Source organism: Musca domestica, unplaced genomic scaffold, assembly GCF_030504385.1.
Source record: "Musca domestica strain aabys unplaced genomic scaffold, Musca_domestica.polishedcontigs.V.1.1 141, whole genome shotgun sequence".
Lineage (NCBI taxonomy): Eukaryota > Metazoa > Arthropoda > Insecta > Diptera > Muscidae > Musca > Musca domestica.
In genome coordinates, this window is record NW_026712194.1 from 174599 (window position 1) to 197437 (window position 22839).

The 22839-nt window shown below is 35.1% G+C and overlaps 2 protein-coding genes across 4 annotated transcripts in view; one reads left to right on the forward strand and one right to left on the reverse strand.

The window, feature by feature from the left end:
- The window catches only part of LOC101898833 (leucine-rich repeat-containing protein 70), a 124598-nt gene that overhangs the window by 21501 nt on the left and 80258 nt on the right, over window positions 1-22839 (forward strand). The gene's annotated exons all lie outside the window — the stretch shown is intronic.
- LOC101898668 (probable cytochrome P450 6a18) lies at window positions 18985-20744 on the reverse strand. The gene is made up of 2 exons (XM_005185208.4): window positions 19581-20744; window positions 18985-19519 (listed from the first exon to the last, which is right to left on the reverse strand). Exons 1-2 carry the CDS (start codon window positions 20659-20661, stop codon window positions 19098-19100), a joined length of 1503 nt encoding a protein of 500 aa, XP_005185265.1. The 5' UTR covers window positions 20662-20744; the 3' UTR covers window positions 18985-19097.

The following is a 22839-nucleotide window of genomic DNA, read 5'->3' on the forward strand; positions in this document are numbered from 1 at the left end:
AAAAGTCAATTGTGCTCACAGCGAGTACATTTGGAGTAATAAGATAATTTCTCGCTGCATTCTCATACAATTGACGATTTTTAGGTGTTTGAAGGTCTTAACACATATCCCTCTTGAATTGGCTACAATCCTAGAGTTCAGACACATCCTTGGCTTGAGGTAGCACCAATGCAACTCCAAATACTACATTTCGAAGATCCCATCCACATGTTCTTTCTGAAAGAGCTTTAATAATAAACTTTTGTTCGTAGCTCTTAAAAAAATGCAGGTGTGGATTTTCTACCCCAAATTGTAAAACCGAGCCAATATGACAAATGTTTTAATATCAAATTTCCTGGTGATAAAAAAATATATCTTCCAAATTACGAATCTGTAATGTGGTCGTTTCGGAAATCCAAATTTTTGTTGAAGAAAAAATGTTTCTCCAAACATTTATCCTCACTTTTCTTGAATTTGATGAATATCCTTGCTTCCTCTCCATTCTCAAGTTTCCACTATTCACTTCCAGTAACTTAAATGATCTCACATACTGCAAGAAAGGTTATGTGCATGTCCGTTGCAGCTATTGCAGTGTCACTGCTAGCTTCCGTCATTCTTGTTTTAAATTCCTGGCATGTATTCCTCCATCATTCGTCTGCATGTCTGCTGGAAATCATTGAGGTTAGCTACTCACATACAATGGCGTTCTTCGTTTACTTTTTGTTTTATAAATATTTCTCTCTTCCAAATGTTTAATAATAATTTTCTTTAAATTGCTGTGCATTGTAAATGCTATAATCGCATGGCGAAAAAAACGAAATAAACGAAAAGAACAACATTGCATTTGAAGATAAGCTTTTTAAATTGTATAAGTATCTGAAGTAACCTCATTCCATGGCAACAACAATTTACGCTTGCCTCTTGCAAGCAGATCTGCCAGAGGCGAGCAGGCAGGCAGACAGACAGACAGAAGAACACGAAGCAAGCAGAATGAAAACTATGTGTGTAAACAAATTAAAGAAGCAAATACACAGAGAAGAGAACACAATCCGAGACAACACCGACCAGATAGACAGCGAGAAGTTTTGCTTCTTTATCAAAATACATCGAGTAGAACAAGCCACCGCCGCCACGGCCACCGCCACAGCTGTGTTGATTTTCTTCGTCATCTTCGTCTCCAAGTATGAGCAGTACTCCTGCTACCAGGCCCCATGATGTTTTCTTGTGCTTCCAGCTATGTTTTTGTTGTTTGCCAACGATTTGTTGTGTCTCAGCAGCTGAACATGGGGGCAACTCGCTGTTGCATGCAATGTTGGTTCGGTGCAAGATGAGTGCAGCTTTTTTTCTTCTTTGGTGTGTGTGGCATGCTGACACTTATCCGGTGGCATTAAATAATGTCATTAATGCATTAGTGCACTCATGAGTTTGTTTTGAGTCTCTCGGAGTATGTGTGTGTGTTTGATCAGCCGTGACTGTCCGTCTCCCTCTCTGTCGTGCTGGTGATGGTTGCGGCTGCAAAGATGACGATGATGGTGGCTAAAACAACTATCGTATTCGAATTCAAATGGATATCTAATAAAATTGAATGTTATTATTGCCTCCACAGTTGGAGGTTAACATTTGAAAATGTTTGTCTTTTTCAGTTGGGAATGTTTTTTTTTTCAGTGAGAAAACGTGAGATTCAATTGGCCAATATAAGAAAAATTGAGGTGTCACCAAAAATGACGGAGAGTAAGGCAAAATAGAGACATAAATCAAAATTATCGACACGAATTAAAGGAAGAGATTTGGGAGGAAGTGGTGTTTTCCGATTTCAACTTAGATCTTCTGATATTATTACCGAGTATGAAGACTTTAGGATGAAGCCTTAAATTATTAATAAATAAGAATTGAAAATTTTATAAAATATCTACAGAAAACATTTTAAATTGAGAGTTATAAGTGAGATGTTCCTCATTTTAAATTTTTTAAGTCTTTTAAAGACTGCCTCTGTATGTCGGAAAATCAAAATTTTATTTTTTGTCAAAAATATCCACTTCTTGTTCCCACCACTTCTTCCCAAAACCCATAAATCCTAAATTACTTAAAATGAAACTTTTGTACACAATATTAGAATTGAGGTTTTCCCTTTTTATGCTGGACAAATTTGTGTTTTTTTCCCAAATTTTGGTGGGAGTTTTTTTTCCGTTCTTTCACTGCCTACCCTTATATAAAATTTCCTTAAAAACCACAATTCTTCAAATTTAAATCATAATCTTGGAAAAAACACTAAAAAATTGTAGTGTGTTGTTTCAAAGAAAAATGTCAGGGCAACATGTTGTTATGCCTTATCATGACAGGGTTTACGGCTAATGCCCCTATAATCGTGGCATTGGTAACCATAATCTTCATTTTTTTTTTTTTTTTTTTTTTTTTTTTTTTGAAGGGAAAATTAAAAGTTATCAATTCTCCCTGTAGTACCCTTTTAAAAACCATGATAAACATCATTTTAAATGAAACCCCAAGGAAACCTCAGAGGCAAATAAAATGGTAGGAGTTTTGACTTTGCCAGGCATATCAAACATTTTTAGGCTTCTGTGTGGCAATCTTTTGCATGGATCATTCGTTGCTTGTGTGTGTGTGTGTGGTTGTATTTTTTTGTAATAGTTTCATTTTTTTCATATCCATTTCTATTTTTTGATTAATCACTGTTTACCCATATAATAATCATTGTTCCTTCGTTTCTTTTTTAGGTACGTTGTCTCCCTCTCTCTCCCTCTCTTGGGTTTTTTTGTGGACTAACACACACACACCCAAACCACTCCATGGTATCCAGCCATGTGCTTGGGTTCCCAAGGATAAAACAAGGTAATCATACATTTTAAAGTTTTGTTTTAATGAAAGGGAAACATTTCAGTTCAGAACTAAAGTTAAAAATAAACAAAAACATTGGAACAACGAAGGAGGAATTTTTTAACTTTCCAGTTAGTGTTTTTAAAACAAAATTGCTTAATTTGAAGCGAGCGTCAGAGTTTGTTGGAACAATTTTGAGTGGAAAATCACAAAATAGAGACCAAAGTAATAATTATTTAATTTATTAAGTTTCAAACGAAAAAAAATATTTCAAAAGTATGTAAGTAGGGAATTTATGGAACATATTAATCCCAAAAGAAATGTAGGAGATGCATGAGCGAATGAATCATTGCAGGGTAATGTAAACAAGCCATATGTTTCTGGTATAACAATTGGTAAAAATATTTGAAAAAAATTATTATTTCTTTACAATTCAATTAAAACACGAGTTTGCTTTAGCAGGACGAATGCCAATATCCTTAACCTAGTAGCCAAAGAAAACCCAGTACGAAAACTCTTAAAGTCGGCGGGGCCGATTTATGATACCCTACATTCCTAGAGCTTCACATAACAAAGAAATGTTATTATGGGAAATTTGTGAGAACTAAATCATATGATTCATCATGATCAGAGGAATATTCTCCTCTAATTTGATTTCTACAAAATTTGCCGAGGAATTTGTGCCTCTTCAATTCGGGCTTATACTACCCATTTGGTGCACAATTAACTTGAAATCGGATAAAGAAATACAGGGTGATATAAAAAACTGCAACAAAGTCAAACGCCATAATTTTAACATTTTTTTTTTTAAATTTTATTGAATGAAAGCAAAAAATGTCGGAAATAACATCAAAATTTAATAATAAGTTTAGATTTTTTCGAATTGGTCATCGTTGGCACGAATTATGACCTTCAAACGGCCAATGAAATCGTCACACGCTGCCCGAATGTTGCTCTGCGGTATTTTGGTCTATTCCCGGCGAAACGCTTCCTTGAGGTGATCGAAAATTTGGTATTTTTTAGTGCCAGCCTTGCTTTTCAAAAAACTCCAGACACAATAGTCCAACGGGTAGGTATCCGGAGATTTTGGTTGCCATTGTTTGCTGAAAATGAAGCGAGAGCGACCATCGGCTGTTATGGCGGCCCACACCATCACCATGGTCGGCCCTTGAGTTCTGGTGGCCAACCGAAGGTGCACATTTCACATTTCAGCTGATATCTTTGGCAAGTAAACGCTATCATTTTGTTTACAAGCTGCTGTACAACGAATGTGTTTTCATCGGAGAAACCCAAATTCGGCAGTCCATCACTTTCAGCCACCACTTTCGGCGAAGCAACTCCTTGGCTCTTTTGAGTCTATTTTCTTTCCGCTGCGGTGTAAGTTCTTTCCTTTTTTGGAATTTTAATGGCTTTACCACGAGCTTATTTTTCAATATTTTCCGAATGGAATATTGCGATATGTTCAGCTCACGAGCCATTTTTCGGCCACTGCGACGTGGGTTTCGATCGAGTCGCTTCTTTACTTTTGCTGATGTTGCTGTTTTCCTTGACGTCGGGCTACGCTAACAATATCACGGTAACGAGCGATGGTATGAGACACAAAACATTTATTCTTATTTAAATGCTGGGGTGCTCTAACGATAGCAACTTGTGGTTAACCAGCCAAATATAAAGAAATCAAACTATCACGCTTGAATTCTATCACGAATAACTTTTTTTCTGAAAAATTCTCACCAAAACGCTTTTGTACGCTTGTAAACAATATAATGAGCTGTCATCTCACCCTGTATATATAGGCAATCCAAAATATTCTCCCAACTTCCTTCCTCCCCCCTCTTTCTAGCAAGCAATTGTAAATTAAAATTTCGTGTTCGACAACAGATTTGTTTGCGGTAAATAAATGTTATTAATTTTATTATTTATTCTCTGGTCAAAAGCAAAAGATAATAGAGTGTAAATCAACTTCATTTCCTCAATGTTGTTTATCCAGAGTAAATAATATTTCCCTTCTTCAAAATCTAGTCAATCTAATTGAAGGAAATTTCCATTTTATAATGGATTCCAAGGGAATAGTATTTCTTGCCTTTTTTATTTTCTTCCAAGTTCTTGTTCGTCCTTAAATTCCTTTTTTTGTTCTGGAGAAAGGGACTGCTGCGGATGATTGTATTTTAAAGTTTAAGCTGAAAACGTTTTAGCAGCCTTTATTTCATTTCCGTTTTTTGCAACACTACTTCTATATTGAAATGGATAATTTTGCTCTGGCTTTATGTTAATGTTTCTTTTCTTTTCTTCTCCTTTTCTCACTCTACTTTGTTTTGTTGGTTTCAATTCATTCCCTTCGATTTTGCACTTTCTTTTGTACCACGGGTTTTGTCTGTCTTGATGATCACAGAAGAAACCAAATTGTATTGGCTATCTGTGTCCTTTGTATATGTTTTCTTTGGATTTTTTCTCCTCCTCCTCTTGTTCTTCTTCTCCGTTTTATCTCTGGCCATATTACGGTGCATGCGACTTAGCGTAAATACTTTGTAGCCAAAGCATAGCTAGCCATCCATAGATTTGGCGTTTTTTTTTTTGCGTTTCTTAGCGTTGCTGTCCATTCAGGCAGCTTGCTTGTTTACTTTGGCTGTGGAGAAGAAGAAAAAAAGAAAGGAAAACTAGAAAAGCAGCTCCATTTCCTAGAAGTTGAAGATGGAAGCCCCTCACCCCCACTACCCAATCCTTGTAGTAATCTGCTTTGGAAATACGGGATAATTTTCCAACAAAAGCGGAAATATCCTTTTGAAGAAGCGTGGAGACAAAACAAGAAATTGCGTAAAAAGGATTTAGCTTTTCGTTTGTCCCCCACCATAACAACAACAACAGAACAGAAATAAAAAAAACGATTCCTTGATTAGAATAACTAGGAATGAATAGCTGAATGGCATATGGAAAAGCTAGCAATTGATGGGAGCATTGGAAAAGGTCGTTGGCAGGAGAAAAGGGCTTGTTATCAAGTAGAGAATGGGGATTCTCCTGGCAAAAAATTAGTCGTAGCTTTTTATTCTCGTTTTTTTTTTTTTTTTTTTTTTTTTTTGGCAAGGGGAGGAAGACAAACAATAGCCTCCCACCATCCCCCATATGATTTACAGCTATTTGCAAAATAGACAAAAGCTATCAAACATCCAACCCACCACAGCATTGATGTGTCAGTTCAATGCATATGTTCTATGTTGCCCTTACCCACACACAAACACACACACACACGGTGACATATTTAGTAGTCCTATCTGGTGTTTACTCAGGCATTGGAAGCATAAATTAAAATATTGCTTTATATGTAAATCCTTAAAATAATAGGCTTTATTGCAAAAAAAAAAAAAGGAGAAGAAGGACACATACGCTCGAACATGTATCCCTGCTGCATGAAAACAAAGGATCATTCCTGGTTTTGAGGTCAATATATGAGGATTAGTGCAAAAAAGGAAATGTATTTCAAGGATTTCCTATGAATGACTCATTTACTTGGTATGAAAAGTTTCCAGGCTAGATCGTAGGTCTTTGAAACATGCAGGACTTCAAGAGCATAAGCCATTATTAATTAGCTTCAAGTATTAAATGTACAATTTTAAAAGAATTTATACCCTCCACCATAGTATGGAGGGTATATTAAGTTTGTCATTCCGTATGTAACACCTCGAAATATACATTTTAGACCCCCACAAAGAATATTTATTCTTGATCAGCATAAAATTCTATGTCGATTTAGTGATGTCCGTCCGTCTGTCGGTCTATCTGTCTGACCGTCTGTGGAAATCACTCTAGCTTTCGAACGATATGAAGTAGGTTGATAAAATTTTACTCAAATGTATATTATGTCCACAGGAGTTTTGGTATTGAAAATGGGCCATATAAGTCCAAGTTTTGGTATAGCCCCCATATAATGGTACCTCCCTATTTTCGATATTATTGTGATTTAAGCGTCATTATTCACCGGAATTGTTTCAAGTTTGATATTTGAAGTTCGTAATGGATACTACCGCCTAAAACAGAAAATTGTCTGTGCAGCTCTACGTCTTCGTATAAACCCCATATAACGGTACCTCCCGATATTCGGTATTTTGATAATTTTAGCGACATTATTCAACGGAATTGTTTCAAATTTGGTATTTGAAGTTCGTAATGGATACTACAGCCTAAGACAGAAAATTGCCTCTGCAGGTTCAGGTCTTCGTATAGCCCCCATATAACAGTACCTTCCCATATTCCGTATTTTGCTGATTTCAGCGACATCGTTCACCGGAATTGTTTCAATTTTCGTATATGATGTTCCTAATGGGTACTTCAATCTATGACAGAAAATTGTCTATACAGGTCCAGGTCTCTGAATATCTCCCATATATGGGAACTTCCCTATATTCGATATTTTGATGATTTTAGCGAGTTTTCACAAGAATTGTTTGTATATGACAATTGTGTATACATATCCAGGTCTTTTTATAGCCATTAAATATCGGATTTTCCTTTTTTTTGAAAATTTCCAATTTTTGTTTCAAATTGTGAAGGGTATTTAAAGTTCGACTCAGCCGAACCTCCATCCTCCTCATATTTCCCATAATCCCAGTCAATACTCCCACGGTATTAATTTGAAAATTTCCCTCTCATGTTTATCTATCGTCCCGATCATCAACTCCCTCCTCCCTCTGGGGGTTAATCCCAGTCAGCATTTTTTGAAATTTTTAATCACATTCGAGTCTTTTTTGATCCGCTTGCGCGATTAAAAAGCTGGAATATGAGCGCATTTTCTGATCATAAAAGACTCAGTTGTCGGGAGAAAAACGTGACCTCCCGCGACTCTTCTAAATAAATCATATATGAGTCTTCCTCTAGATTAGTTAAGTGTCTTTTTCGACCATTGTCTGATCGTTCTACGAGTCTTTTTCGAGTCGTTTTCTAATCATTTATTGCGCTAAAACGCTTAATTTGTGAATCTTTTTCGAGTCTTTTTTAAGTCATTTTTTTGATCATTTATGAGTCTTAAGTGAGTAATTTATTAGTCTTTTAAGTGTCATATATCACTCATATGTATATTCATTTAGGAGTCTTTTATGAGTCCCCTTTGTCTTAAATTCGAGTCATTTATGAGTCTTATATGAGTGTTTACGATTCTACGAATCACGTACGTGATTTCTAAATATTCGGATATACCGTAAAAAAGAGAATTTGATTATATATGTTTATATAAAAATGTATTTAAAATAAAAATAATTCAGCTTTCATGATTATAATTTGTACTGTAATTTCAATAAATACGATTGTAAAAAAATATAGTAAAAAATTAAATAAGAACATGAAAAAAATTTAAAAATAAAAAATCAGGAGCTGCAATCGGGCCGTTTTCTTTTTGTAACGCGGTCTCTAGCGTGAACAAAATGTTTTTGTAGGATTGTGTTCATATCCTTGTCGTTGCTTTAGTATTTGAGATGAGAAATATCTGAAATAAAATATGTACAAGTTTGTCCATTTTACTAATTCTTTATATGCGTGTTAAAAAGACAAACTTACCTTTGATTACTGTAACCAAATAACACTTTTCTTCACTCAGATTTGCCCTGTCCCCTTCCAGCTGTGTTGGCAGGCTTATTTATCTGAAAAAACCTTTCAGTTTTTGCAATAAACTCTTTCTGTAAATAGATTATCAAAAATTTTATAAGTATTAATAGTTTATAACGTAGTGAATTAATCAATCAAATGCCTATACTTACAAATCAAGTTCTGTCTCATTTTGCTGCACCGTTTCTGGACATTTTCTTCATTTTTCTCATATTCAGTTTTACTTCTTTTTGCAAAATTAAATTTTCTGTCTTTTTTGTCATCGTTTTTAATTTAGCCTTTTCCATGTTTGTAATTTAACTTGCTGACATTTTCTTCATAAAAATGAATAAATAAACAAAGAGGTAAACGTACACTTTTTCATATTTTTTCACTTTTCAATATTATACACTTTTGCTGTTGACGCCTCCACGCACTTTTTATAAATGAACAATAATTCAACTTTTTGATAGTCCGTCCAGAAACAAAATAACCCTTGCATAACAAAACAAGCAGCATTTATGCACTTATCTGTGCAAAATATGATCAAAAAATACATAATTTTGATCACTTTTCAAACAGCTGCAAGATCTTTTTAAGACAAATCATTTTTCAATCTCTAAATGATCGCAATACGATAATAAATAACGAAAAAATAGTCAAATTTTGCACATATCAATGATTTATTTGCGATTCCCCTATATTTTGTTGTTGTATATTAAATTGATCTCTTTTCACTCATTAGAGAGAGTCATTTTCGAGTCGCTATTTGATCATACAAGTCAGTTAATCATTTTTTGGTCACCAAAAGGACTCGAAGAAGACTCACCAAAGTGATTTTTTCAAAAACAATCTTCCAAATGCTAGCTGGGATGCATTATGAAACGATTTTAAAATGCCACTGTGGAAAAACAAAAACTCGCCCTATTAATAATTATAACCAATAATTAACAACATTTTTATGGAGAAGACCACGACAATGACTGTGACAATTGGATTTGGAGTGACTGAGTGACGGCATGCAAAGGCCACAGTCAACTAACGACCCCTAAAAATTATATTGACTCTATTTAATAATAATATGGAGGAGTTGCCCATAACTGGATAACGTCATAAATTAACCATAAAAACCAAACCATACCAAAAAGAAAGAACAAAAAACAAAAACACAACAGAAAACATGCAACATGCAATAGACACACACAGAACTGCCATACAACATTCGTAGGCCAGCATACATTTATGGTGACAATGCCTGATGGAGATTATTATTATGATGTTGATGTGACACATGCAGTGGTTCCCACAACAAAAAATACCCCAACAACATGTAATTAAATCGTTAGAAAGTTGAAATCGTTCATCACATTTTTCGGCAGCAGGAGGAGGAACAGCTTTCTTTCGCTCCCTCCTCTTTCAAAAAGGGGAATATTTCGACTGATTTCCAAATCTAAATGCCATGTCCTAATATTTATTTAATAAACAAATCAGTTGTGAAAAATTTGCCAAAGCAACAACAAATACCGTCATACTTAACAAATAAGGGTTTCAGAGATTTATTCACCGTCCATTTATGAGTTGTGCTGCTGTTTTGGTGGTGGTAAAACCCAATGAGAATTGGCTGACATTTAAAGTGACATTTCCATAAACAATGCATTAATGCGTTTTACATTAGCACGCTGAGGGAACACACACACGCACACACACCAAAAAGTGCAAACTGTGTGCGGGCAAACGACATGGCAAATCGAACAACGCACTTATCCAGTTGATCGCCCTGCAGGCATTTACTCCAATCAGCTTCCATCAAAAAAAGAAGAAAAAGGAAGCAGTTGATCACTGCGGTAGGTAAAAATGACAGCAAACATCACATAGCACGAAAGCGAGAGCCAGAGTGGGGGTTGCACAGTCCATTATCTTCCAACAATGTTAAGTACATTAAAATATTTGTGTTGAGGAACTTTTAACACTTGTCAGTCCTGTCCTGTCATCTTGATTGCCAAACAGCGCAATTCAAGGGTGGAATGCTGCCAAAACTCCAGGGCACATGTGATACATTCACATGGGGCAGTGGCATTGGCGAAACCCCAGAAACCAATCTCAGGCTATCATTCAGACACTCCATCCCATCCATCCGTCAATCAAAAGCATCCGAACAACAACAACAACCCTTATTATTTATATTTGTATAAATAATTTCCATTAGCTATGAAAACTACTCTTTGTTGTTTACATGATGATGACGATGCAGCAGCAGCAGCTAACATTGATGACATTCGTACGTACGTAGATTTGTAAAGAATAGAGTATGGAAATAGAATCAGATGACACTTTACTTAGCTGACTAGCTGGCTGCATTGTTGTCCGTCTGTCTTTCTCTCTTTCTATTTGGCTTTTAAGGAAGGCAACAAATGACATCGAGTGACAAGTGAAATGGTTTTTAAAAGAAATTGTTGCCTAACCAAATAACAAACGGAGAGACAAACAGACAGACTGATAGATGAACAGACACATAGACAGACACACAGACAGACAATACATGCGTAATAATTGATTAAATGATTGATGCCTCTTAAGATTTATTTAAATCTAAAGCCGGAAAAGCAGACATGAAGAATCCTGGCACAGATCAACCACCATCTTTGGTGTCTTAAAGGGGGTTAGTGTTTTGTTTAAATTCTTAAAGACAAGGGAAATATCCGGGGAAATTTGCAACAGGAAGGAAATGTGCTAAGCAAAAATAGAAAATAGCATTTATACGCAATAACAAAAATGGGAAGTGGATGACAATTTTGAAATTCGAATCATGTCGCAATATAAAGTGTTCTCAAAAACAAAAGGATGGATATGTTCTATTTTCAATACCAACATATTTAGAATTATTAAATATTTTTATACCCTCAGCCAAATGACTAGGGAGGGTATATATGATTCGATACGGCCATCAAAAACCAAAATGTCGGTTTTAGACCTTAGGTCTCTTTGGGCCAAATCTTTTTCGGGACATTTGGAGTCGATCTGGCGGTGTCCATCTGCTTGTTTGTCTGTCTGGCTGGTGCGCACGATAACTCTCGAAGGAAGTATCCGATTTGAACCAAACTTGGTAAATCGTAGTTAGGAGATGGACACCTTCTGGTACCTCCGCCACAAAAGGTCTAAACTTTCAAAAAAATCTTTTACTGCTCAAAAAGAGGAAGGATAATCCGATTTGGCTCCAACTTTGCAAATATTAGTATTTGCATTAGTTCACTCCATCAAGTATATCCCCTACAACGGGTCAAAATTTCGAATAATTATAACTCCTATAAAATGTGATGTAAGAGTCTGAATTTCTTCAAATTACACGCATCACAATATTTTTATTAGCCCAAGGTCTGGTGTGAAGGTGGAATATATCGGTCCTCTCCTTGTGGTACCTCCCCCACAAAAAGGGTCAAAATTTTGAATATCTGTGAAGCTCATAAAACCCGAAATTAACATCCAATTCCATTCAGATTTTGTACATCTCAATATTTCCATCAACACAAGATCTGTTATGAAGATGGTAAAGATCCGACCACTTCTTTTGGTACCTCCCCCACAAAGGGTCAAAATTTTGAATATCCATGAAGCTCATAAAATGCAAAATTAACATCCGATTTCATTCGGACGTGGTATTTCTTAATTTTTCCATAAACAGAAAATCTGCTATAAAGATGATAGAGGGTCGACTAAGTCTTCTGGTGTCTCCACTACAAAGGGTTAAAGTTTTGAATAACCAAAACATTCATAAAATCTGAAAGAAGCATCTGGTTTTCTTCATATTTCACACATCGCATTATTTTTACAAATACAAGATCAGCTGTGAAGATGGAATATATCGGTCCACTCCTTGTGGCTCCTTCCCCACAAAGGGTCAAAAATATTAATATTCATGGAGCTCATAAAACACGAAATTAACATCCGATTCCATTCAGACTCGGTACATCACAATATTTCCATCAACATCAAGATCTGTTATAAAAATCGGACCATTTCTTCTGACACCTCCCCTACATAGGGTTCAAGATTTTGACACACAAAACGCTCAAAGGAAGCGAAGTAAGCATCCAACTCTCTTCAAATTTCACACATACAAACCTTTTTGTTAACATAAGATATGTTGAGAATATGATTTATTAATGGACAATATTGTTCCATTTCCTTGGAGCCTACTCCAGAGAGGGTCAATATTTTGAATAATCTTATGTTATGATTATTCAAAATCATAACATAAGATTATTCAAAATATTGACCCTCAATAAAAAAATAAATATTTAAATAATCAAACATCTTTCGGCCAAACCGACTGATACTTATCATATCTAAAGTTAGTTCTTTTAAACCCTTCCAAGATCTTGATACCGAAAATGTTACCCGGTGTAAAATGCACCCACACTTAATCTCTCCATTATCAGCATCAGGGAGTTCATTGAATCTGTTAACAAAACATGCCCCGATATCACAACGTTATCAATGTAAATATTCAAGTAATTACGACTTATTTATAAACTGCGGATTCACATAAATACACTTGAAACCGTTTGCCATTTTATGGCCATACATTTTTGTTGTGATTTTCCTTTTGTTGTTGTTCAATAATAAATCACACATTATTGACATTAATCATCTCTCTACTCTCTCTCTCTCTCTCTTTCTCGCTCTGAATAAATCCCTCCAGATATGGGTAATTAGTGTGAAAAATCATTTTCCATGGAAATGTATGCTCATTAACAAAACTGTGAAGGGCAATCAGAAAATTGCACAGTTTTTCCACAAAAATTTAAATATTTATTTTAAATTCAAAAATGTATAATACCTTCCATTTCATTTGCCATTTAAGGGTTAAATGTTTCCTTTTTTCGTTTCACTTTCATAATATTTCATCGATGATATATTTATTGGCCATTATTATGTTTTAATCGAGGCGACGATAAGTGAAGAAAGGTTGGAGGTGGGAGGGGGCATTTTCAAGCATTAATCGTGCACTTTTCTGTTGAAATAAATTTACATTTTTTGTTCACCAAAAAAAAAAAAAAAGACCTACAATTATTTTTCGTTTCGTTTTTTTTTTTTCTCTCCGTGGTAATTTTAATTGTCATCATATTTTAAGAGTACAATGGAAATTATGTCATTGCAGCAGCAGCAGACTATACCTCCCCCCTTGATGACCTAAAAATGTCAATTTATGCAATAAATTGCATTTTTTCGTTGTCGTTGCCGTTCGACCAAAATGGCTTAACAAATCACAGAAAACAGAATTAACAAAAGAGAGCCACCAGCCACCACCCTACCACTGGGTCGAGGCGTAAAAACTCCAAGTCAAAAGAGCCAGAAAAGTGGAATGATATGAAATTAAGTAATTAAAAGTAAATTTGTGTAAATTGAATGGCAAGAATGGAAATTCGAACGACAATGCAAGCGAGCGACCACCAGAATAGAAAATAAAAGTGTTTGAAAAACAGAACGAGCAGAAAGGTCAAAAGGCCAAACAGCTGGCAATTGCTATGACGAAAAAAAAACACACAAATAATTTTTTATGATGCTATTGGGGATTTCGGTGGCTAGCTGATAAGCACTAAAATTGGAAAGCTGGGGGAGAATATAGTTATGATGCTTGATTTTTGTTGAAAAACAACAGAAAAAAAATAAAACAAATTTTTATGGCATTTTTGTTTAGATTTGAAAAACTAGCAAAACCAATTGTGATTATTCATGCAATTGATAATAGAAAATTGTGACACATATGGATTTGTAATTTATAGCCAGGTTTTTATGACTGCTTTTTTTTGGGATTTCGTGATTTTTTTTTTTTTTGAGTCTGTGTATCATAAAGCAATTAAAAATATATTTATAGCTATTTCCGAAAGCCAGTCATAAACATAATCTCGAATTTAATAAAAAATATGTTGATTTGGGATATTCTAATGGGGGAGAACAGTGGCAATTGTAGATGGAGATAGATGACTTTATTTTTTAAACTCCCTTTTTAGGAAAAAAGTCTTTCTAGTTGTGATTTTTGATCTAATGGGGATTAAATGAAACGCTAGAAACCGGAAATGTTTCAAATGTCGTATTTGAATGTTGTAATGGCCTATGACAGGTCCACGTCTTCGTATAGACCCCATTAAAACGACTTTATTCGGAATTTTTAAGATAACAGAATTTTTAATGGATTTATTTTTTGAAAATTTCCAAATTCGATCCAAATGCAGGGAATTCAAAGTTCGGCCCGGCAGAACTTACTGCTTTTTTTACTTGTTGGATTTAACATATTGTATATTTTTATTTTTAAAAGATCAAAGGCTGTATCAGTCTTTGGAGCTGTAGCTACTAGTTTAAAATGGAACCGTCACTTCAATCTGAAACCGACAGTTCATTGCGCTTATTTAAAAAAATAGTCGAATATCAGAAAAAAATTGAAATATAAAAAACCAATTCGTCTGAATTTCAAATTTTGACCTCAAGCTAACTAAGATAACCAGAAGAGAATACATTGATCAAAAAAATTTAGCGTTTATGCATAGAAAACTGGCCCAAAATTCTGAAAGAGCCTACGGGAAAATCTCAAAAATGACATACATCTCAAAAGTAATAATAGCGCATAGAACACTTAAGAACACCAAAGAAGTGCTAATGTTTGATGATAACAAAATCTCTTAAATTTAAACTTTGACGTTTAAGCAATGTTATTGAGAAACAAATATATGGAGTAAATTTTGAAATTTTTTTTTTCAAAAATCTATGTTTTTATCACTAAGTTTACACAGCCCTCCTTAGATTTTATCTCTACCATTCATTAATAATCCATATGGTCTGACACAATTTGAAAACATTTTGTCATTTCGTCATGACAAAACCACAAACCCACAAATCGTACAACAAATTGCATACGGCGAGAGCGGAAGAGAGAAACAAATGTCAATAGAAGAAAAAAATTAACATCAAAGAGATTAATCACAATTCGAAATGGATATCAGAAACACTGTCAGGCCCCTCTCTCCCTTTCCCGGGATTTTCAAATAATTCTTCATTATGTACCTACTCTCTGCTCAGTGAGTGTTAGTTAATAATCTCGTGCACGATAACACTCGCCAGATATTAAATCATTTTCATGCAACAGCACAAAAACACTAGAAACAACCAAGGCAGCAAAAGTCAATGTTGTGAACAATAACAAGAACAGCAACAACATCCAAGCAAAAGAAAAAGCAAACAATCATTTGTATTAATCACTCATACCCACCGACTCTGCGTTGGAAACCCGCATAAATTAAGACATTTCACTTCATTTATTACAACAATGCAGAGAGCCAGCCTGCCACCCATCGAACATTAAGAAAGAGAGAGTGGTGAACAATGTAGGGAAGAGAGCAACATAGAATGGCATAAATTGTAGGCGATTATACGTTGATGATGATTTTTTTAAGGCTGTCAAACGTTTATCAACACGACAATCATCAGGCCATTGACTAAGTCAACACCCAGCCCAACAATGCCTGGCTGCCGGAATGTCTGTTGTTTTGCCAGAACAATGCGCGCCTTGCTTGGTTAGCCTGGTCGATGTATGATAATAATAGTTGATATGTATTGGCACAGGAGGAGGTGTGGGTAGAGGGAGTGGAGAGGTCGTCTCCTCGCTGAGTGATGGGAACTTTGTTTTGAATGTTTTCTGTCATTCATAATACAGAATCTAATAAACGAATAAGCAGAATTGATATTGGATCCAATAGGCAATAATTTCTTGGTATTACAATCGTAAGTGCCCAAGGTGACAGTGAGGAGCAAAAGTGATCACAAAAGAACGATACAGGATTTGTTATCAACAAATAATAATAATTCTCTCTCACAGCCTGGGAAATTATTTTATTAAGGACCTCAACTTTAATTCCATTGGAAATCTATATGGTACGATCATTTACAGGCATTTTCATTTCCAAAAAGGGTATCTAGACCTGGATTTCTTTGAATTTAACCTTGTAAAACGTAGTTGCATAAAAATAGTTTCTCATCTGTGATATGTCCATATACACGGTTTTATATAAACATAATTTTGAACAAAATATAAAACATGTTAGTGCATAAGGCTACCTTGATACAAAAGGTCCTTTTGTGTGAAAAGGACTTCCTCTTAAAGGTCATCTGCACAAAGAAGACCTCCATAAGGACTTCTATGTAAAGAGAATGTCTTATGAATTACCTACTGAACGTCTCCTTGTGACCTCCTTCGACTTTTCTATAAGTCGCAGTATTCCTTCAGGTCTTTTATGAGTAGAAGAATCTCTGAAAGCTTATTTTTAATTTAACCTCCTGAGGGCTTTGCACTTAGAGAATACCTTCAATTGGTCATCTAAGTTAGAAAAAAATCACTAAAGTATTCTAAGTATAGTAGACCTCCAGAAGCTTTCCTGTGTAAAAAATAGACCTTCTGGAGAGAACTTGAAGACTTCTATATCCTTAAAAATTATCTAATGTGAATATTACCTCCAGAAGGCATTCCTGATGGTTTTTCATGACTAGAAGACCTTCTGACGGTCTTCAATGACTTTTAAGACTTATGTGAAGAACATCTCCTTAGGGTCTCCTATGAGTAAAATACCCCTCGATGCTATTATATAAGTAGAAGACCTCCAGACAGCAGATATGTATAAGGTCTTTTCTGTAAAAAAGAGTTCTTGGAAGTCGTCATTGCGTAGAAGAGTAAAATATGAGTAAAAAATCTCTTTATAATATCCCATGAATATTAGATCATTTCCTTTTTAGGACTGCAAAGCTATTAATAGAGGACCTCCTCAGGGTCCTTTCTTTATAATAGTCTTCTAAAGTCTCATATCTGTACAAATCCTCGATAGGGTCTAATATTTCCCCTAAGAATCTTCTATTAATACAACACCTTGATAGTATATTTGTTAAAAAAAATCCAGGGCCCTTTGAGTATCCAGACTTTATGTCGATGCTATTACGGGGGTCCAATAAGTATTTCTTTTCATCGTGAAATACACCCCAAATTTCAGAAAAGTAGCCATTTCTGAAGGGCACTAGGCCCCTGCGTACGCCCTTCGGACTTTCAATGTATAAAATACCCTTTTAGGAAGACCTAAATATTGTCTTATGAAAGTCCCCTCGACGTTCGGATATTGAAAAATTTGCTGGGTAACTGTTAAATAAAAAAATGTATTAATTGAGGGAAAAGCAGATAAAAATATTAAATTTTGAAGTAATTGTGGCCAGTTGTCGGGATGAAATTTCAAAATAAAAAAACTCATTTTCTACACAATTTTGCCCACCACTGTAGATGTTATGTTAACTTCGTTTTGGCATATTACAAAGAATTGCGTGTTTATTGTAAATAAATCATGTATTCAAATTACAAACGAATAGACTCCTCAACGCTGTTGCAGAAATACAAATAACAAATAAATACGGCAAAAGAAACACTTTAAATTCCACTTGTGTGAAGTTCTCACATCATTTGAGTCGAACGAATTATTGTTATTATGGAATCAATAAAATATAAATATCAAAATGTTTTTCTATTTGCCCTAGAAGACAAAGAAGCCGGGCACACCCACCCAAAACCTACGAGACAAAGCATACAAATGGGTATAAAAATTCAAAACAGACAAATTCAGTGATAATTTTACTAAGAATTTTCTTTGTTAATTTATCAATCTTAAAGAATGTCAGTGACTTTAAGTCTGCCTTTTAGAAAAATGCTCGCACACACACACGCACGCACACAAATCATGATAGTCAAATAATTTATGGCTACACGTCTCCTAAAGAAACCTTCCAAAACCATTCTATTTAGACTTTTGTTTAAACTAATTATGGCAATTTGTTATAATTTTCACAATCGCCTATCTGCCTGTCTGTCTTCGAATATGGCACGCACTCGTAGCTAGATCGGATTCCGTTGTCATTCTAAGCTATTGGCAGAGAGCGAGATAACAGCCGCTGAAGAGGTCAATTTCATTTACACTCAACACTTCATTCGTTTTGTATGTCGTCGCCCATCCTCTATCGCCTGCGACTATCTGCGCTCAAATCTAGTTGTTGTTGTTGATTCCCGACTTTAGTAGGAAACAATTAATTAAAAACTCTGTGGAATTACATTTTAAAAATTATGTATTTTTATTTATTACATGGGTTTACATTAAGCGGAATTGTTCTGGAGTGTCCGATTGGTATGGTGTGAGTCAGGCAAATTTATTTGATCGAATTCGTAGAAAACAAATAACTAGGGCAATTTTTAATCAGAAATGAATTATTTAAAAAAAAATATTCAAACTGGAGCTATTGTTTAATGGAATGTATAGGCTTATCTTATCACGCTCCCCAGACTATGCAAATCCTGAAGATAATTACACAGACCTCATAAATATATCGTTAATTTGGCAAAAGGGTGTTAAGATTGACCTTTCCTTTAAATTAAATTCAGAAAAGACTCAGTTTAGCCGGGCCGAACTTTTAAAGTCTTTAGGTACCATTTTTAGGACTTAAGCGTATCTTCCACCCACGAATATATAATCGATTGTATTCCCACATGAAAACCAAAATTTCATTTTTTTCTTAAATTTTCAAAAAAATGTTTTAATAAAATTAATAAAAAAAAATCTAAAGTAACCAAAAAAAAATATCACAACACAAAATCACTCTCATAGTGCGACGCATTTGTTCCATCACCCGTAACTCCATCACTCCGCTATTTTCTCCAGTCTCAAATGAATACCTCCCTTGGCCATCAACACAAATGACTTCTCGTCGAAAACCAGCGGCACAGGGGTCTTTGGTGTCAAACTGAATTTGAAATTTTTCAAAAGCAACGTTAACCCGATCATGGCTTGCATTTTGCCAAATCTCAAGCCAATGCAATTGCGTGGTCCTTCACCAAACGGCAACCAGGACATGGAATGGCGTTTAGCTATTTCTTCGGCAGTGAAGCGTTCCGGTATAAATTCCGAGGGATTTGGATAGTTTGCTGGATCGTGATGGATGGCATCAATGGGTATGACGAGAACAGTGCCTTTTTCTATGACATGCTGGGTGCCTGGTACCGGATAATCAGCCAGGGCTTTGCGTATGACCAACGAAGCCACCGAATATTTGCGCATGGTTTCTAAAATACAATTATTTTTAAAATTTGCCAATAAAATATTGAGTTTTTTTCACCCCCTTACCATACAAAATTTGTTGCAAATATTTCAATTCCTTGATCCCCTCATAAGTCACCTTGTTGTCATACTTGGCCAACATCTCATTAATTTCCTGCCTTGCCTTATTCTGCATATTATCATTTCTGGCCAATTCATACAAAGCAAACGCCATGGTACTGGAACTAGTCTCAAAACCCGCCAAAAAGAAAACAAAAGCCTGGGCCGCTATTTGTTTCAACGTCAGGCCATCCTTGCCATTGCGATTTTTCAAATCAATCAAAATATTCATAAAATCATTTCTTTCGATCTTCTCTCGCTCACGGTACTCCACAGTTTCTCGCACCACTTTCATGAAAAACGAACTAACATCCTCGGGTATAAAGCAGATACCAAATTTCCGAGCCAAATTCGGAAAGGCTTGGGCAAAGGCAAATACCATGCGGCCATGGCGACGTTTGGTGAACACCTTTTGGCCCATTTGACGGAATTTGGCATTGGGATCTTTAAGGCTGTTGCATTCCAAACCAAAGGCACAACAACCTATCACATCCGTGGTGAAACGGGCCAAAAGCTCTCGGATCTCAATTCCCTCTTCGTTTTCACTCTCCAGCAATTCACTGAGCACCGCCACAAATCGCTCGCCCACCTCCACCACAGTGGGAAACATAAACTTCATTTTACCCGACGTAAATGTGGGTGTCAGCTTAGTTCTCATTTCCTTCCATTTGGGTCCATCCAACTGGAACAAATGGGCCGACAGTGGATCGTCTTTCTCGTTGTAATAACTCCCGCGATGTGAAAAGTTGTGGAAATCTGTTATCATTACCCGTTTAATTAGCTCAAGGTCGAACAAAACAATGGCCTTTCTCAGACTCAAGTAGAACCCCCCAAAGGGGGCCATATCTTTGTATTTCTGATAGAAGTCGTGGAACGGCTGTTTCAGAGGCTGTGTTCTGCCCGCCGCTTTCATATTGCCATAAAACAAATCAGGTTTGTCGTGCACCACACCGCGCTCCGTCCAATAGTTGTAATGTTTATGGATGGCATATAGACACAGTGTCATCAGTGCGATGAGTGCACAAAGAAGAAATTGCAAAAACGTCATCGTAGTTGTTCGTCCAGTGGGTACTAAATATGGGAGAGTAACCAGCCAACAGCCGCGCACCAATGAATACTGAATGAGTTCGGAGAAAATCGCTATACTTTATAGACTAGCTGAGAACGTAACGTGGATGTGTTGTTTGTGCTGCTGGGGCTCTGTGTTTCTGCCATAGAAAACAGAGAGAAAGATACGATCTTGCAATTCTGGATAAACCAAAGACAGGGTTGCCAATGTTTAGAAAATAACAAAACCCGATATTTTTTAGAAAAGTCAAATACATTAAATATATATAACATATTAAATCAGATATAAAAAAAGGAATGTCTTCCACTAAAATATAGTTAAACAAAATGAAATAGGGTTGCCCATTTATTTTTGGGCTACATTTGTGATTTTTTATTCCGAAAATGTCAGGCTTTCCGATGAATAAATCTGGGAAGACCATGGTTTCGGATAGAGTTACCGATATCATCAGTTTCCCAAGTTGTTTTTTTTTTTTATGGGGAACATATATAAATACTTTTTGCTAGCCTACTACGTAACAAAAACTCACAATACTAAAATTTGACAAAATTTTATGGAAATATGACTTAAATAAATAATAAAAAAAAATAAAAACGTAAACACAGACTTTTCACATGTAAATTATAAATTTCGAGTGAAATTTTCTTAAAAACTATTAAACCTAAATATATGATTTATTCCGAGATTTTTAGTGAAATTTTGTGTAGAATATTTCTTATTTTGGAACTTTCTGCCTAAAACGAAGTTTGATGCCACTTTCATACATCAACTCGAAAAAAATCGGAAGAAAAACTGATAACACAAAATTGGAAAAGATTTTCGCGTTTTCTAGCATTATTGATTCAAGTATTTGAATGATAAATAATGAAAATAGAGATTTCTTTTCTTTGGGAACTTATAGTGAAAAATGATGACGAATAATTTTGTCGTTAACGTCATCCTTCTAAATTAATGCTTTGTGGGAATATTTTGCATAATTTCACATAAAGTGCTACTTTATCCCTAAAATGTGTGGTTAAAGATTTATGAATTCCTGGCATTTGGGTATGGTTCAGACTTTGGGTATATTCTAGAACCTATAGTAGAATTTTATGACAAATAATTTTCTAGAATATTTTGACTTTCTACGATCCCGCTTAAGGCGAGTTTTTAATCATTTTCTGAAAAAGGGCCAAAAGACAATAATTTTTATAAAAAGGGTCAAAAGACACCTTTTAAGTTAAAATTTTTAAACACAACAATTCTTAAATTGTTATCAGAAATATTGAAGAAGATACTATATTCCACAAACAAACGGATTCCAAAAAAACGTTTTCCAAATATTACAACAAATCTGGAATACGGGGAATTTTACCCCCATTTAGATTACTTTGCGATGTAAACTTTCAAAATGCAGATACATGTATCTTTGTAAATATAGTGTTATATATTGACTATCTTTGTGAGTGGATTAAAAATTATCATCAAATGTATTATATTTCATACATTTGGCAACCCTGATAGAAAAAAGTATATTTTATTCAATCAAATTTCTAATTAACTTTTTCTCCTCTCTTTTCTCTCGTTTAATTACTTTTTCTCTCCTCTTGTCTTTTGTAAGCTTTCATTGCGTTTCACAGCTAATGTTTACGTTTGCTGTTGACCTTTACCACGACTTACTGAATATACATTGGCGTTTTTATCACCTCGCCGCAACTCACTCACTCGCCAAACAGACATGGATAATTTATTTTTGTTTACACCCAAATTATGCCGAGTCATTGTGATCAGAGTGTAATTACGAATATGATCTAAATTATATCTTTACGCCTCTTGCAGTTAATTGAGGCATTAAAATGCGACATTTATTTTTTATATATTTTTTTCAAGATTAACAAAAAATTTGATTTTATAATAGAAAAAGGCATTAGCGAGGCTATATAAAACAATTGTACACGGCTTGTGACCTCACCAAACATTTATATTAAAAATATCTTGAATTTGCAAGTATGTGAGGTTCTCAATTTTAGTTAATTTTTAATTTAGATTCCCTACGTTTTTCTTTGTCTGATCAATGGGTCCAAGAAAATATCTGATTTTCAATTATCATCACGGACGCATTTGTCATAATTCCTAGGAGAGATTTCGAATACTAATATTAATTATTTTTTTTTTATG

Excerpts from the sequence above, each read along its gene's own strand:
- LOC101898668 (XM_005185208.4), bottom strand. The coding sequence starts at position 20,661 with ATGACGTTTTTGCAATTTCTTCTTTGTGCACTCATCGCACTGATGACA. Across the intron at positions 19,520-19,580 it reads TTTGCAACAAATTTTGTATG|AAACCATGCGCAAATATTCG; the intron begins GTAAGGGGGTGA and ends ATTGTATTTTAG.